The following is a 17,944-nucleotide window of genomic DNA, read 5'->3' as shown; positions in this document are numbered from 1 at the left end:
TGGTACATCAGTGAATCATATACATGTCAACATGTAAAATGTAAATGTGAAAAAAAATACAGTAAACTTACAGCTTTGCCAGGCTCTCCTAGTTTCCCTGAAAATCCAATCTCACCAGGTAGACCCTAAGCAAAGAATATATATACATTTTAGCTTTCTATTATTTCATTTCCTCTATGAGCTTTTGGAATGACAGCTGACAGTACATCTGCGCTGTACAGCCTTCAATGTAAAGGATTGTTGGTGCACAGAACTCACAGGAGGTCCGGTTTTTCCAGGGTTTCCTTGCCCTCCAGGAGGCCCCTGGGGACCCTGTAACGAGAGATGGCATCATCAATAAAGACTGTCATCAACCTCAGTCCAACAGGGAAGACATTCTAGGTTGGCCTGATATTCAGTCATAGCTCCAAGCTGTGGAAATATCAAGAGTTATTCCTGGTTGGCTAAAGTCCAGGCCCTCAGGCGCTAATTATTGCTTTTAAGAGCGATATGGAATCTAAATGAATTGATGTCATGTGGATGAGTTCCCAAAGTGGCAGAGCATATTTTCCCTCCAGTGGAAGTGTTTAGTGAAGCTAGTGTTGAGAGATCAGTAATGTCAGGTATGTGGTCCCAGGTGAGTAGTTAACATCAAGAAGAAGAAAAAAAATCAATGAGCCAGAGCCTGATATAACAGCTGTGCTGATAACTGACACATACTCCATTCATAATATCAGAACGAGATCATATGAAGCAGCGAGTCATACTATTACACATGGCCTTCATGTTCCAACAGATTGTCTTGTCATGGAATATATCTGTAAATGGTCTGATACTGTAGGACACAATAAAGAGTACCTGCAATATATAGCACATAGACATGAAATAGGTTTCTTACCGGAGGTCCGGGTAGCCCATCGACACCAGGTAATCCACTTTCACCTTTCTTGCCCTGAAAAAGATAGACGCAAAATCAACCCTCATACATCAAAACATGTCAAAATGGGAGCAAATAAACCTGTGTAGGAAAACATGTTTATTCACTTAGTACAATCAACCCTTTAAAACCTTTGTTGCTCTAGCAACTCCTGTATTTAACTCTCTCTCTCATTCTCTGGATTGTGATATCCTGCCCTCTGCAGGACTGTTTAAGCTACAGTGTCATGGTTAACCTGAGATGGCCTTAGTGCTGTGACTGATATATGTAAAGGATGGGGGGTGGACAGTTATTTGAGGCTTGTCAGGGAAACAGTTGACTAATGATGGCTGTGGTGTGGACTGCGGTCTGTGTGAGGAACCAGGAGAGCACGGCCCTGTCCACCATGACAGTCCCATTATCACAGCAGACATCCCCTCAGTAACTTCACATCCTCAATACACCTACACACACACACACTCAGACCACCCCACATCACACCACAGCAGAGTTCACAGCAGCGGTAACAACAATACTGAGGTACAGTTAAGTGCTACAAGCCACAGCAGAACAGCCAAAAAGGATCAAGCTGTAACTAACTGTAGTGTTGAACAGAACAGAGAGGACTAGGCCATGGGTATCCACAGTAAACAGGCTAGAATAAGAGCTCCTGTAGAGATAGCAGATACAAGGAGGAAACAGCAGATAGGTAGGCTAGCAGTTAAGAGCGTTGGGCCAGTAACTGAAAGGCCGCTGGTAGCACTCCCCGAGCCGACTAGTGAAAAATCAGACAATGTGCCCTTGAGCAAGGCACTTAAACCCTAATTGCTCCTGTAAGTCGCTCTGGATAAGAGTGTCTGCTAAATGACAAAACATGTCAATACTACAGAGATAAGGTGATGCCTTCTCCATACTATACCAAATACAGTGACATCTCCACATCCATATGAGAAACGTATCATTTTCTAAATGTATTGGCATCAGAACCCTATGACAAAGGTACTCCTCAACACAATACAGTGACAGATCTTTTGTTATAGTTAGAAAACATCTCATTCCATCAACTGTGTGCTATCTAAACTCCAGCTGATGTTACATCCTACCGCTCGCTCCAGGAGGTCTGGCTCAGTCAGATTACCCAGCAAACCAAAATTGATTCTATAAACGTTCCCAAAACGTTCTAATAAAACAAAAACTGTCCATTCCCAGAACCCATTTTGTTATTATATTACCTAAAAAACTAATACAAACCTTGGGGGGGGGTTCTACTAAGCTATATGGAATTGTTTTAAGAAGGTCGTACCAAGGATCATTTAGCTATTGGATTTTGAATTTTAAAACCACTTGAAGTATCCCCCCAGAATTTATTTTTACATTTACTTAACCGTTTATTTTTGGTTCAGTGTCCATATATACTTTAGAAATTATATACTGCAATTTTTTCAACTGGTACCGGGGACCTTCAGACAATTCTTGTGAGGCCTGTGAGTATCCTAGTGCAAAAAAACAACAACAGAGGGGACATATTAGTCTGTACCCCAATATGTTCGGTCGCTACGGACAGAAGTTGGCAGATCGGCTGTACCGACTTCAGACGAGACCCAAGACGCTTATGGGGCTCGTAGAGCAAAACGGAGAGTCTCATCTTTCCACAGAGGAGTCATGCTATTTTGTAGGCCATTCAGACGCTACAGACAATTTTGAGAGAAGACCAATTTTCGGAATGTCTCATGGACTGACAAACACATCTCTATCTCAGTCACCTATCACTGCAGATGCAGATGTGCAACATAGACGTATGCATTGGATTGAGAAGCATACCATGCAAAAAAACTGATATCTCTTGCTTAAACTGAAAGATTTGAATGGGTTTGGACATTGACCTTCATGGGTTAAAACATTTTCTGGAGGATTTTCTTTTTTAAATCAAAAACATTATTTTTATGTTTTTGGGACGTTATTGTTATGTCATGCCTATGAAACAAATGGAATTGTTAGATAAAACCCTAAATACAATTTAATGGAAATGTTAGCTAATGTCTTGGGAATCTTCCTTGCTTGCTGGGTAGTCACTACTGTTAGAGCAGGGCTTCCTGTCTCTGTTACAGCCTTCTGTAGTGTTTCGCGGTGTTCCTGGGGTAGGACTGTTGACAGGTCTGAAGTGGTGGATCTACTACTCATTGTAAGTCGCTCTGAATAAGTCTGCTAAATGACTAGAATGTACATACAGTGTACAGTATAGGGGAATGTGACTGTTGAAAGGTTCGACATATTGAAGGTACAGGAGTATATAGGTGGTTCCACAACAACAGGAGACAAGAGAGTAGCCAGCCGTTAAGCTGCTCATGAACCCATTAAATGCATCCAGAGATATGTGCAAAAAAGACCACACCGACAACGGCAATACAGAAAATGACGGTGTAAAGTTATCATAGGCATTTTCTTGCCTAGAATCGAATATCCGTGTATTTATTGTTAGGATATCGACACGGATGTTAAGGTTCATAACCCTTTCACACCATCCCTGTTTCTACGAGACAGTTGACTTGTAGAAAAACAAAGGGACGAATCCGACAGCAGTCCAACAGCTGTGTACTGCTGTAATACGGATTACTGTGTGCTGTCAACATGCAGTCACTATGACTACAGGGCTTTGATACCGAGAGGCACATTTTTTACTTTTGAGTACCATGTTGAGAAAGTTAGCTATATGGTTTTGAGAATATGGGAGGAAACCTGTTTGTGCCACGCCTAAACCTCTTATGACTAAAGTACCAGTGAGGTCAGATGTAGGCCTACAGTATAACTGTAATCAAAAGCATGTAAATCCTATAACAAAGGTTAAACTCTTACCCTTTGGCCAAACTCTCCAGGTTCGCCAGGTAAACCAAGTTGACCAGGTGCACCCTAGGGGAAAAAAGCACTTGTCATTTTTCTACCTCAGCTTTGACTGGTAAAGCTATAGAGCCAGTGGGCCTTTTTGCATTCGTCTGTTATATCTATACAGATAACATAATAGGGATAAAGATGAAGGTGGGGTCTACAGAGGAAGTAATAAATTGTGGTTCCTTACAGGGGGTCCTGGGGGGCCGTCAGGCCCTGGAGGGCCACGAGGTCCTGGAGGTCCCTGGAACACAGAACAGACAGAAAGACGTAACAGAGTCAGAGTCCATGAGAGACAGACATCACTTCATAACAATATACTGTACGTCACAGGAGCATCATACTGTCCATGTTACTGCAAACGTTACTGTGTAGTAACTCATCCTCTGTGCAATCTAGTGTACTTTCCTTCATTAACCTTACATGACACACGGTTATTCTTCAGCAACAGATGGAGACTTAGTAATGCAGTTGATGGTATTAAAGATACAGACCCATGCACAAAATACTGGACAGAAAAATATGAAGATAAAATTATTATATCCATGTACTCACATCCACTCCTTTCAAGCCCTCGCTTTGAACCTGTGTGGTTTAAATAAAACTTTCAGTATGTGTTTTTACAATCACTCTACGTTGTATCAGGTTGGCATTGGCATCCATGCGAGTGGAGTATACAGTACATGACGTTAAAAGACTTACCATATCCCCAGGCATTCCAGCAGGGCCCATCTCTCCCTTCAAGATAGTGAAACCAGACAGGAATTTTAAAAAACTTTTGAAAAGTTGTCTCTTTAAATCATTTGTGTGGTTTACGGGCTAATATTTCAGATGGCAAATATACATTAATTTCAATGACAAGAGCAATAGTAGTTTCTGGTATGTAGTGTTATACAAAGTTTAACTTTTTGTACAGTGCTTGAGGTGTGTGTGTGTGTGTGTGTGTGTGTGTGTGTGTGTGTGTGTGTGTGTGTGTGTGTGTGTGTGTGTGTGTGTGTGTGTGTGTGTGTGTGTGTGTGTGTGTGTGTGTGTGTGTGTGTGTGTGTGTGTGTGTGTGTGTGTGTGTGTAATTATAGACAGACAAGATTAATGTGTTATCATATCAGACAGATGAATGGGCCACCTTTGATGGTAAAAGAGGGGGATGTTGGGAAAAGAGGTTGGAAAACAGAGGTTCGTCTGGAAAACACAGACTGTAACTTAGGAGTTCAGTCTGGCGACAGATTTTGTAGATTTTTTAAAGGTTTACCTGCACTGATCGTAATATTATGTGAATGTTTTACGGGCTAATGCACTGATTGCGAGTCTCTCTGGATGAGACCTTCAGCCTGTCAATCATAAATGATGCATAGCATATCAACTATTGTTTCATGTGTTTTCTTGAGTGTTCTTTGAGGAAAGTTTTGTCCCGATTCACATACTGTATTGTTCATGATCATGTGTTGTATAACAGTGTTTGATAGAGAGAGGACCATACCTTTTCCCCTTTCACTCCAGCGGCTCCAGGTGCACCAGTCAGTCCTCCCAAACCCTAGACAGTAAATCAGAACAAAATAACACTCTGAAATGAGCAGTTATTACCAGCGAAAGAAATATTCAGGTCTTTCTCTTCTGTAAAACATCGTTATGCACCTGCAAAACAGAAAATGACAACTCACATCTTTTCCAGGAACACCAGGTTTTCCAGGGAATCCGTCAATACCTTTGGCACCCTGTGAGGAAGAAGGGACAGTGTTCAATGTTGAATAGAAATGGTACAAGGTACATAAGAGATGAGATTCTAAAGTAATCTGCTATGACTAACAATAACCTTGCCACATCTTCCCAGCTGTACTGCATTCTATCTAAGACCTTGTTGTTTCATCACTTTTTCCAGCCGTTAGCTAGTGCTGAATACATCACACACATGTCTCGCATGCTTTGTGACTGTTCTATCTGTCAACCACAAGGGTACCCCTGACCCCTATCTGACCCCGAGATGACTCTCCTAACCTCCACTTCCTGATCTAAACCACCACTTCCTGTTCTGAACCACCATTTCCTCTGTCACCTCCAGAGAATTAAATGCTTCTCCAGACTGTTCTGTTCTCTAACCTACTACATGGCTTTCTGTCGGGGGCCGGTGGAGGTTGGTGGAGAAGACCCATGTGGTTAATGGGTTAATGATTCTTCACTTTATGTGTTGACAGCCTGGACTATGAAGGACATGCAAAGATGTCCTGTTTCGTAACCTCAGAGACGTATGTCAACGACCACTGGATGTGGTATACATGGTTCATGAGTGTGTTATAAAGTCTTTATGTAGGTGTTGCCGTTTTCTCCTCGGGTGCCAGTTCGTTTCACCCACCATGTAAATAATCTTCTACTCTGCTGTGAGTGTACATCTAAAAACCCTTCTCCTTGAACCCCAGTCTATCTCTAAGACACTTACCAGCCCATCATTTCACATCATCACCCACTGCAGAGGTCAATCTGTATCTCAAAAGACTAATAACAACCATAGTCCGCAACGACCCACTTGACATACTGTGTGAAGCCCAGTAGGCCAGGAATCATATAGGCTATACAATGTTGGGTGCCACTTCAGTATAATCATTTTAATCATAGGCCACCATCACTCTGACTGATTGACTAGTGTGTTCTGTCTCGTCAATGGCCATCAGCAGCAGTGAAAGTCTATATTTCATGAAGTCCTTAAAGTTTAGAGGAAACCGAGGCATTGACACAAGGTACTGGAGGTAGCTAGCCCCTAGCTAGTATTATTAGGATCCGCCCCCTCGGGCCCAGGACAGGAAATGTGGAGAGTACATCAAGGAAGCCAGTCCACATCTGTCTGTACCATTACTCCCCTCTGGGATTGAGGTCTATATTCCTTCTCATAAACTACGGACTTAACCCTTAAATAGGAAAAATCTGTCAATTGTTAAAATTCTATTACCTTTATTTCAATTTGTTTACCCGCAGGGAATTGGTATAACCACACCTGCACAAGTGTGTCAGCTAAGTGTGTCAGTCTCTGCTAGTTTTAGAGTTAACCAAGCTTGGTGGAGCTTTCTATTCTCAACTCTGTACATGCAGTTATATTTGATTTCTTTAACCAGTCATGCTCGTGATGACCTATGATACTTGACGATCATTTGAATCAAATATAGGACATGTAACAATACTTACCCTTAATCCTCCTGATCCTTTATCTCCTTTCAAACCTTTTTCACCCTAACATAGTACAACACAGACATACAGTAACATCCAAAGATACTTTTACAAAACATAGGTTGGTCTGAAACTATTTACTTGGCTTATGTATGACATATTTTCATTGTTGCTTCTACTCACACCGACACCTTTGGGTCCAGATGAACCAGGAAGTCCCGAGTCTCCTTCAATTCCCTGTAGGAACAAAACGACCAGACATTATATTGACGGATAACAGATGCTGAGTAAAGACCAGTAACCTACAGATACGGTACTACTGATGCAATGTTATTTCCCAATCATTTCAAGTTGAGCAGTAGTATTACATATTAGGTCATATTAGGGGTAAGAGATTAAAAGGGGAAGATGGGAAAAAGCCCATTTTGCTGTGTCTAACCTGACAAGTTAACTTGGGAGGTACAGTATATGGATTCTGTAGAGGCAAATAAGCAACCAGAACAGCAACAACACCTGTTAGCATTGTGACCCTCTAGGGGGACCCTGACCCCTGACCTTTGTTCTGACTGTGCCAAGTGTGGGAGTGTCAGAGTGCAATGGAAAGCCACCGATGGCCTACGCTAGGCTCCCTGAGGAGTAATGGTCACCACAATACGAAAGTATCCGTATTAACATGGAATTCAGTTACAAGGACATGCTATGTTCAGGCTTTTGACTCATTTCCCTGGTGTATAGTCTAAAAAACATAAACTTACACAATTGAAACTTCCATAGTTCTGTCAACAGGGAGACGTTCTCTTTAGCTTTCCTTCTTGCCCCCCCCCCCCCCCCTCTTACCCCTCCCTCCCTCTCCAGCTTCTCACACAAGAGAAGTAAGCAGACGACAGCCAGCCAGGTCACAGGAAATCAATAGCAAGCAGAGAGGTAATTGTCCATCAAATGTCTAAACGCCCACCAAGACACAGAACACAAAGAACAAGGCTGTCTTTGATATCAGAGTGGAAAAGAACGAATATAAACTCTGCTGCCTACATTCTTTAAGCTTTCACTTAACCTGCCATAAATCCTCCAACACAGTGTCAACCACAAGAAAAGGGTTTGCACAGAGCATATTGCAGCATGTAGTTATGAAAGTGCATTGGCTATTGTACACTCTCCGAGGCCAGCATGGAATCAACAAGGAGAAATTAAATGTTCACCCCCCTTTGGTCCCAGAGGTCCAGGTAATCCCTGATCGCCTGCCAGCCCAGATTCACCCTGTCACAATAAAGCAGAAAGATCCAGAAGTTCATCAGAAAGGTTTACATTATAATCACAGTAAGAGAATATTAGTGTAAGATGGTTGTCTCATACTCTTTCTCCTTTCGATCCATCTATCCCAGCAAGACCTGCCGCTCCACTGGTTCCCTGGAAGTGGTTTTAAGGCACAATCATCTACAAAGTATATCATTCCTGTCTATTGTACATGACCTAATGTAGAATCAACTTTCAGACAAGCAGCGGCAACAGATGCAGTAGGTCAAGCCTCGCCAGTTAATGAGCCACCTCTGTGACAGACATGTCCTGAGAGGTACAGAAGTGGGAAAGCATCATTATAAGAACAAAACTCTTAAGGATCAACTCACCTTCTCCCCTTTGGATCCTTCATCGCCGGATGTCCCCCGTCTCCCGGGATCACCCTGTAGAGAGAGGAGAGGAGGTTAGGGTGGCTGGACACCGCTGATGCCGAGGCGTAATGGCGTAACAGATGCTGACAGTGGCGACGTGTTGTGAGACAATATGGTGGGGTTCACTTCCTGAACAGGGATTAGTAGATTACTGTTAGAACATGTAGTACACACACAAAAAAAAACATAAAAACTGCTTTTGGGACAAAACAGAATACACACACTGTGCATAACCAAGCAAGGACGAACAGTTAGTACACAACTTTTGAACAATGGTGTTGGGGGCCAAACTATAACAGCGGTCTGGTCCGCTTCTCGAAGACCCACAGTGTTCTAAACGCAGAGGTCAGTTCATACACACAGCCAAACTCAACCCTAACTCCTCAAGGAACAATGGCTTCGAACATTTTTGTAGCCTTTTAACATTGTAGTTTTGGTTTGTGCTCTGATGTCATTCTTTGTGCCAAGGAATCCCTCCAAAGCATTTAGAGTCTTAGAAGAGAAAAGTGGGAGTGTTTAATTACATAGTGCCACTAAGCCTTCGACCAGCAGAAAGACTTCGCTGAGACTCACTTCATAAATCACTTTCTTTAGAAGTCAAAATGTTACCCTTTCATTACTCTAAGAGCTCGTATCACTTTGACGCAGGTCCCGTCTTCATCAAAAGAGAGCAGCATTGCAACATTGCAATCTTCATACAACCAATTGCAGCCTATAATGAAAGGACATTGTACACAAAACACTTTTGTACGATCGTCTAGTCTAGACTGTTGAGGATGTATTTACTACAGTAGCAAGCCGAGCATGATGAATTCACTTTTACCACCTACAAGTCAATGTGCCAGCATGTCCATTCTGACCACACCTGTGGGTGTACTAATTAACGTCAAGTTTTGCATTCTGTTTGTAAAGTTAACACAAACAGAATTGTAAAAACCCTATAGTAGAAACATGGATTTTCCAGAAATAGAATGAAATAGAATAGTCATTCTATTTCTAAGGGTTTTGCAGACAGCGACAGAGAAATAAATAGTATAGAAGCAGAAATTCCCTTCAAACAGTAAACTCCTCAGACATTAGATGTGTGTTGCACTTCTCCAACTAGCTCTGGAAATTCCACCACCACATCATGTCCACAAATAAATAAATTGCCAGGATTCAGGCATGCATCTTTTTTTAGCTAAGGGTGGCTGCTTGTGTTGTGAGTCAACATGGCTGGAGTGAGTCCATGACGTTGAGACTGTTGATGTTGAGTCCTAACACTGTGGATATCAAGGCGGGAAGTTACACTGCCTACATATCGCGTGCATTTTGAAATGATAGCACACTCGCTACAGGTGCAGCTGTCAGCACTAGACCTGGGTTCAGAAAGTATTTAACACTTTCAAATACTTTGAGTGCTTGATTGAGCCTCTCTGATTCAGAGGGGTTGGGTAAAATGCGGAAGACACATTTTGGTTGAATGCCTTCAGTTGTGCAACTGATTAGGTACCCCTTTCACTTCTCTGGCTGGAGTGCCAGATTGGTGTGGTTTTGGAACTACCAGGCAAGCTCATTCCAGCAAACAAAACTATTAAAAAAAGTCAAATTCTTAAATCTGGGTTCCTATTTGAACCCAGATTTAGTGTAGTCTGAACTGGGCGACGCCAGTGTGTGTGTGTGTGTGTGTTTAACAGAACCAAATGGTGTGTTTCTAACGGAGCAGGAGGGCGTCTGCATGGGCAAGGGAAAGGGGGATACCTAGTCAGTTGTACAATTTAATGCATTCAACTGAAATGTTTCTGAGCTTGTCCTCTGTGCTACACTTCCTCTGTGGCCAACAGTCCTGTAATTCTCACTATGACATGTACGGCCATTTTCCTAATCCCAAAAAATGGTGTGGTATTCCGGAAGAAAAAAAGAATACTGTTTTTCTACAGTGCCACTGTACTTTAGGAGATACAATTCTGTCTTTGTTAAATGTGTGTGTTAGATCCAATGAGACAGGCATCTTTGGTTGAAGAGGGTTAGGATATGATGATGCCCATGCACTGTTATAGTAATTATTATCATGACGAGAGGAGTTTCAACTGTCAAAACCATGGCCTTACCTTCTCACCTCTGTCTCCCTTGACAGATATTACTTTGCCCTGCAAATAATCAATCAACATGGATCAATTATTATCGAGGCTGGAGAAAGACAGCAGACAAGATAAAGGAGGTGCATGCCATTTAAGATAACGGAACCTTGGAAGTCTAATATCTATGTAGAGTAACACATCATCTAGCAGGAACTTTAAACATGATTGATTTGTATCATATACCTCACACACTACAACAAAACACTCCAATATGAGGTCAACAAGCTATGTTCTAATATGACTGTTTATCTTTCAAATGCCAGGCCCGTACAGATCTGCTATTTTAATTTGATATTCTGTTGTCGCTGAGAATTTTCAATGCAAATTGAATACTTAAATACTTATTTTCCACCATAATTTGCAAATAAATTCATAAAAAAATCCTCCAATGTGATTTTCTGGATTTTTTTCCCCTAATTTTGTCTGTCATAGTTGAAGTGTACCTATGATGAAAATTACAGGCCTCTCTCATCTTTTTAAGTGGGAGAACTTGCACAATTGGTGGCTGACTAAATACTTTTTTGCCCCACTGTATATATATATATTGTGGGGGGTGGGGGGCAGGCTTCCCTTGGCATCCAGAACTACATGCTATAATAATAATTCACATTTCCTGTTGCTGCAGGATCATTTCCCTACTGTGAGAAACAGGATCAAATTAAGATAGCAGATAAGTAAATGGGACAGTATGTTTGACATTTTCACAGTAATGTTTTCATACAGTTTCTCCTCTGGCTCCCTTGAGGCCAGAAGGTCCAGCCGCTCCCAGAGCACCAGTATCACCCTGTAAGAGGAGGCATGTGACATTACGACAGAGAACAAGAACTAGCCCAGAGAAATAGATCTACAAAATCGGAATATTGTTGTATCACACATGAGATATAGCTTAGGAGGAGCGTTAGATGACCTTTTCACCCTTGGGCCCGGCAACGCCAGGTACACCGATCTCTCCCTGTGAGGAAGGAACATTTATTGATCCATTATTACATCAGGTAGTCACATTGAAAATAAGATCTCTTTTGCAAGTGAGTGAAACATTAAAGGGATACTTCTGAATTTCGTCAGTGAGGCCCTATGTCTACTTTCCTTGAGTCAGATGAATACAATTTGTATGTCTGTGTCCAGTACAAAGGAAGTTAGCGGTAGTTTTGCGAGCCATGCTAACTAGGGTTAATGCAATGACTGCAAATCTATGGGTATCTGCTAGCATGCTAGCAGATACCATAGACTTCCAGTCCTTATGCTAGTTAGCAATAGGCACTAGCGCTGGTTAACAACTTCCTTTAAATAAACAGATCTTTGGAAACCGTAAAACACATGACCATTGATATAGAGGAGCTATGACCTATAATTAAGTGATAAGGCAGGAGGGGGTGTGGTATATAGCCAATATACCATGGCTAAGGGCTGTTGTTAGGCACAAGGTGCCTTATTGCTATTGAGAAACTGGTTACCAATATAATCAGAACAGTAAAAATACATGTTTTGTCATACCCGTGATATACGGTCTCATATACCACGGCTTTCAGCCAATCAGCATTCAGGTCTTTAACCCCCCATTTTATAATAGATCTTACCCTCTCTCCAGCGGGACATGAGCAATTGACCGCCTGGGGTCCTCTCTGCTGCTCCTCCCTTGCAGGGGTGGGGGTGGGAATCTCTATGGGAGGGGCCTCCGTCACCACCTTCTTGGGGCACTGGAATTAAAAAACAGTGTTACCGTTTGAAGGTGAGCCAGGTAACTGTACAGAACAGCGAAAAGGTGAAAAAGGAAAGATGTCTCTCAGGAAGCAGTGAGGTATGATAGGCATTCTGTCCAGCAGAGTGGTCCAGGCCCACCACAGTGACAGATGATTGGTTGACTCACTGGATTGGCCTACCACTGTAAGGTGAGTATGAGAAACATGGCAGACATGCTCCTGGAGTGGACTACCACAGAGACAGGTGCCCTGTCTGTCTGTCTGTCTGACTGTCTGACTCACCGGCCCGGTGGGCAGATCACAGCAGGTCTCCAGCTCAGCGTGTTTGGAGTCACAGTAGATGATCATTCTCTGAAGGTCAAACTGCAGGGACAGAAAGTCACAAATGTATCTAAACGTACGCTACAGTACAGTAAATGAACACAGAATCACAAGATGCACACTACAGATGTAGGATCTTAATTTGAGCCAGTTTTCTACAGTAGGAAACTAGTCCTGCAACAATTATTATCTGGATTATAATTTTTTGCCATTTTTGTAGGGGTTGATACATTTTTCTTTAGGACAAATCAAATCAAGTCCGACATTTCAAAGTGGAAATTACAAACTTTAGGACCCTTTTTAAACCTCGAATACACTACAAGTGTACATTTCCTGCTGTGCAAGAATTCTCAGCAACAAGAGTGATGAAATTAAAATCCCACATCTGTAGTCTAGAAATACAATATAAAGAGTATTTCCTTAATCCACCATGTTGTACCACCACATACGGTAGCATACTTCCATTCCCCTGATCTTCCCACTGCTCTTAAGCTCAACCCTTATAAAAAACACCCAGCCCTCACATCAATGGGCACGCTGTCGTACAGCCTCTTCCCGATCACAGTCTTCCCGTGGATATCAATGTCCTCCCTGTCCCCGATGGGCAGGGTCTGAATGAGTTTGCAGTCCAGGTAGAGAGACACAGCCTTGGCCTCGACGCTCAGGGCAATTTTGTGCCAGTTCCTGTCGAACAGGTTGTCCACCTCCTCGTTCTTGAACACAGCTCTCACTGCGTCTTTGGTCAGCCCCACTGCATTGTATTCCACTGCCTTGTTCTCACCGTCCAGACGGATAGACACCTGGGAAGGAGCGACAGAGGAAGGATCAAGTGAATAAAGTTGAATGTGATAATAATGAAAGGTTTCTCAAATGCATGTGATCCCCCCCCCCCCACACATTCTGAAATGTCCCCACATTCTGAAATCCCCCCCCCAGTTTTATCATTGGGCATGTGATACAAAACGAGGGACGGTGTGCTTTAGGACCATGCAGATGCCTCCAAGCGGTCTGGTAGGCTGTTCGGAGTGTTTATCTGACTGCATAAAAAATAACTATAATAATATGTCCCCCCAATTCGAAAACCAAAGTTGCACCCCTGGGCAAATGTAACATGTTCTCTGATATTCAATGATAGGAAAATAATAATCATGCCTCTCTGTCTGCATGCCAGCCCAGCAACTGGCAATCAAATAGACTCAGCATGGAATATGATGATGCACACACACACAGCACTATGATAACCCACCTGTGGAATTCCATACTTGTCAAAGATCTGCCAGAGGTACCAGTCCTCTCGTCTCGAGGTCTTCCTGAACTTGAAAGTCGTCACAAAAGCATATTCATCTGGCAGACCTTGAGGGAACACATCTCTGGAAAACATCAACAGCACAGAGGGTTGCCAATCAATCACCTCATCCACACTACATGAATGCATTATCACAGGATTGTACAGTAGGTCACTGAAGTATATCTACTGTTGTAGACCTACATGTCATTCGTACTACAGTATATCTGTTTGGTGTATATGTGTAGACCTACATGTCATTCATACTACAGTATATCTGTTTGGTGTATATATGTAGACCTACATGTCATTCTTACTACAGTATATCTGTTTGGTGTATATATGTAGACCTACATGTCATTCTTAAAACAGTATATCTGTTTGGTGTATATATGTAGACCTACATGTCATTCTTACTACAGTATATCTGTTTGGTGTATATATGTAGGCCTACATGTCATTCTTACTACAGTATATCTGTTTGGTGTATATATGTAGGCCTACATGTCATTCTTACTACAGTATATCTGTTTGGTGTATATATGTAGACCTACATGTCATTCTTACTACAGTATATCTGTTTGGTGTATATATGTAGACCTACATGTCCTTCTTACTACAGTATATCTGTTTGGTGTATATATGTGTAGACCTACATGTCATTCTTACTACAGTATATCTGTTTGGTGTATATATGTGTAGACCTACATGTCATTCTTACTACAGTATATCTGTTTGGTGTATATATGTAGACCTACATGTCATTCTTAAAACAGTATATCTGTTTGGTGTATATATGTAGACCTACATGTCATTCTTAAAACAGTATATCTGTTTGGTGTATATATGTAGACCTACATGTCATTCTTAATACAGTATATCTGTTTGGTGTATATATGTAGACCTACATGTCATTCTTACTACAGTATATCTGTTTGGTGTATATATGTAGACCTACATGTCATTCTTACTACAGTATATCTGTTTGGTGTATATATGTAGACCTACATGTCATTCTTACTACAGTATATCTGTTTGGTGTATATATGTAGACCTACATGTCATTCTTAAAACAGTATATCTGTTTGGTGTATATATGTAGACCTACATGTCATTCTTACTACAGTATATCTGTTTGGTGTATATATGTAGGCCTACATGTCATTCTTAAAACAGTATATCTGTTTGGTGTATATATGTAGACCTACATGTCATTCTTACTACAGTATATCTGTTTGGTGTATATATGTAGACCTACATGTCATTCTTAATACAGTATATCTGTTTGGTGTATATATGTAGACCTACATGTCATTCTTAAAACAGTATATCTGTTTGGTGTATATATGTAGACCTACATGGCATTCTTACTACAGTATATCTGTTTGGTGTATATACAGTTGAAGTCGGAAGTTTGCATACACCTTAGCCAAATACATTTAAACTCATGTCGCAGGATTCATGCCATTTCCGTCAACTTTCACAATGAATGGTTAAAAAGTAGGCCGAGGCTGCCTGTCACCTCAATATTCAGCAACTGTTGGTGGTACAATGGGCAACCAACTTCACCAATCAACCATTTATTGTGAAAAGCAACAAATGACGGCGAATGCCCACCTCGGGTCCTAGGAGGAGACAAAATGGGCATTTGCATCCTAAATCCCTCACAAGTAAATTTAGAAAAACGTGTTGCTTTGATAGCTACTCGAAGACATATAGCATAACAAATCCAACTGTTTAATCTGCAGTGTGTGCAGCATTCATCCTGTCTATTAGGATAAAGCGAATAGGGAACACTGCCACTACCTCACTCTCCAACCATGGTGCGCATGAATTGAGTAGTGATGGGCATTCCGAGTGCTTTTCGGTGAGCGGCATCATCTGGCTCTGTTCACATAAAATAATAGCATCATTTGGCTCCCACATGGCTCAAAATGCTTAATGCAAATATGCAAATCAGTATGCAAATCAAGTAGTCAAATGAACGGCTCTTTCACCGATGTGATTCGGTTCCTAACATTCACCATAAAGAGCCATTCAAAAAGAGTTAGTGCCAGCCGGATCCTTTGGATGTCCCTACACTAAACCCTAACCTTAAACCCTACCCTTACCCTAACCATAATCTAACACTAGCCCTTACCTTAACCATTTTTTAAGCAGTGGAAGTTGATGAAAACTATTATTATAGGTGTGATGATACTGATGGTGTGTCGAGACTGATGATTTGTTGACAACTGTAGCTAAGCGTACCCAGCTACAGACAGAAGTAACTTCACGTAGCAGGTTAGTAGAATTAAGGCAGCAGGTTAAGGTTAGGAAAAGGGTTAGGGTTAAGCTTAGCTAAAATGCTATAGGGGTCAACAACAGTTATTCGGATAGCCACTCTAGCTATAATCTCATGTGGATGCTAGCAAGCTAGGTAGTGCTAGGTATCAACAGCCAATCCAGTAGGGTCTGGAAGCTATTGTGAGATTAGATTGGTCAGTAGCGTTGCAATATTGCAGAGTATTGCATAAAGTTCAGCTTTCCCCAACGGTTCCCCACCCACTTCACTTCCCTCCAATGAAAATGAATGGGGCTCTGTTGTTTCATCACCCCCAATGTGTTATGTTGAAATGCAATGTTATACCCGAAGCGGTGTGCTGGAAGCCATAGCCATAAAAACCATCAGTATCATAACCCCTGAACCCATTGGAGGCCATTTTAAAATGTAGCCTGTAAAAGCGTTTACACAGGCAACCCAATTCTGAATTGTGTCCAATCATCGTCAAAGAGCTGATCTGATTGGTAAAAATACCAATTAGTAGGAAAAAAAGTAAGGAATTTGGCTCCCTGTGTAAAACCTAAAGGTAGAAACGTGTTGGTGTTATCAATAAAGACACTTTTGTTCTAGACTTCCACTGCCCTCAAACAGTTGAAATGTGTCTTCACTTTGTATTAGGATAGGAAGATTGTGATGCAAGACCTGTCAGCAACTCAACTCAACTCAATCAATGTACGCTGCAGCCTGGGAATTAAATGTAGCCCTACTTGTCACAGCAAATAAAGAATTGTTCACTCACTCTGTCTGTTGTACAATAGGCATGGTCCCTAGTCGAACATAGGAGCTTTGGCCCTCATCAAACCTTGGTCCCAGTATGTTTTCCACTTTGAAGTATTCCATCAGGTCGAACCCTGCCACAGACGGGACAGAAAATAACATGATTAGCTTGGAGTTGTAGCTGAGTAAATCAAATCATTGAAGTGGTTTGTAGAACTTTCTTCTGCTCACCAACAGAGGGAGCACTGATCATGACAAGGCCAGAGCAACACACTAGATCCCATCAAAAAGAGCTATAGGTTGAAAATGACTGACATACATATACACATATATATATATATATATATATACACATACATACATATATACATATACATATATATACATATACATATATATATACATATATATATATGTATATATACATACACACATATATATATGTATATACACACACACACACACACACACACACACACACACACACACACACACACACACACACACACACACACACACACACACACACACACACACACATATATACATATATACATATATACATATATACATATATACATATATACATACATATATATATACATACATATACATATATATATATATATACATACATGTATACATACATGTATACATATATACATATATACATACATATACACATATATACACATATACACATATACACATACACACATACACACATACACACATACATACATACATACATACATACATACATACATACATACATACATACATACATACATACATACATACATACATACATACATACATATATATATATATATATTATACATGTGCGTGTGTGTATCCTTACTAGCTAGTCAGATTGATA

The 17,944-nt window shown here is 41.2% G+C and overlaps 1 protein-coding gene across 2 annotated transcripts in view; it reads right to left on the bottom strand.

The window, feature by feature from the left end:
• LOC135549828 (collagen alpha-1(XXII) chain-like) overlaps positions 1-17,944 on the bottom strand; it is a 62,859-nt gene that overhangs the window by 28,016 nt on the left and 16,899 nt on the right. The window contains exons 5-26 of one of the 2 annotated variants that reach the window (XM_064980157.1): positions 17,087-17,198; positions 13,986-14,109; positions 13,264-13,539; positions 12,701-12,781; positions 12,296-12,415; positions 11,626-11,670; positions 11,440-11,502; positions 10,689-10,727; positions 8,557-8,610; positions 8,285-8,338; positions 8,137-8,188; positions 7,115-7,170; positions 6,950-6,994; positions 5,437-5,490; positions 5,256-5,309; positions 4,481-4,516; positions 4,334-4,363; positions 3,969-4,022; positions 3,749-3,802; positions 878-931; positions 259-312; positions 72-125 (exon numbers count right to left, since the gene is read on the bottom strand). In XM_064980157.1, coding sequence (XP_064836229.1) covers positions 72-125; positions 259-312; positions 878-931; positions 3,749-3,802; positions 3,969-4,022; positions 4,334-4,363; positions 4,481-4,516; positions 5,256-5,309; positions 5,437-5,490; positions 6,950-6,994; positions 7,115-7,170; positions 8,137-8,188; positions 8,285-8,338; positions 8,557-8,610; positions 10,689-10,727; positions 11,440-11,502; positions 11,626-11,670; positions 12,296-12,415; positions 12,701-12,781; positions 13,264-13,539; positions 13,986-14,109; positions 17,087-17,198 — 1,565 coding nt within the window. The remainder of the gene's footprint in view (positions 1-71; positions 126-258; positions 313-877; positions 932-3,748; positions 3,803-3,968; positions 4,023-4,333; positions 4,364-4,480; positions 4,517-5,255; positions 5,310-5,436; positions 5,491-6,949; positions 6,995-7,114; positions 7,171-8,136; positions 8,189-8,284; positions 8,339-8,556; positions 8,611-10,688; positions 10,728-11,439; positions 11,503-11,625; positions 11,671-12,295; positions 12,416-12,700; positions 12,782-13,263; positions 13,540-13,985; positions 14,110-17,086; positions 17,199-17,944) is intronic. The other variant, XM_064980158.1, reaches the window with a different exon arrangement.

The sequence above is a fragment of the Oncorhynchus masou genome, chromosome 12, assembly GCF_036934945.1.
Source record: "Oncorhynchus masou masou isolate Uvic2021 chromosome 12, UVic_Omas_1.1, whole genome shotgun sequence".
NCBI lineage: Eukaryota > Metazoa > Chordata > Actinopteri > Salmoniformes > Salmonidae > Oncorhynchus > Oncorhynchus masou.
Note: the sequence above shows the minus strand (reverse complement) of the source record. Positions and strands in the feature narration are given on the sequence as shown.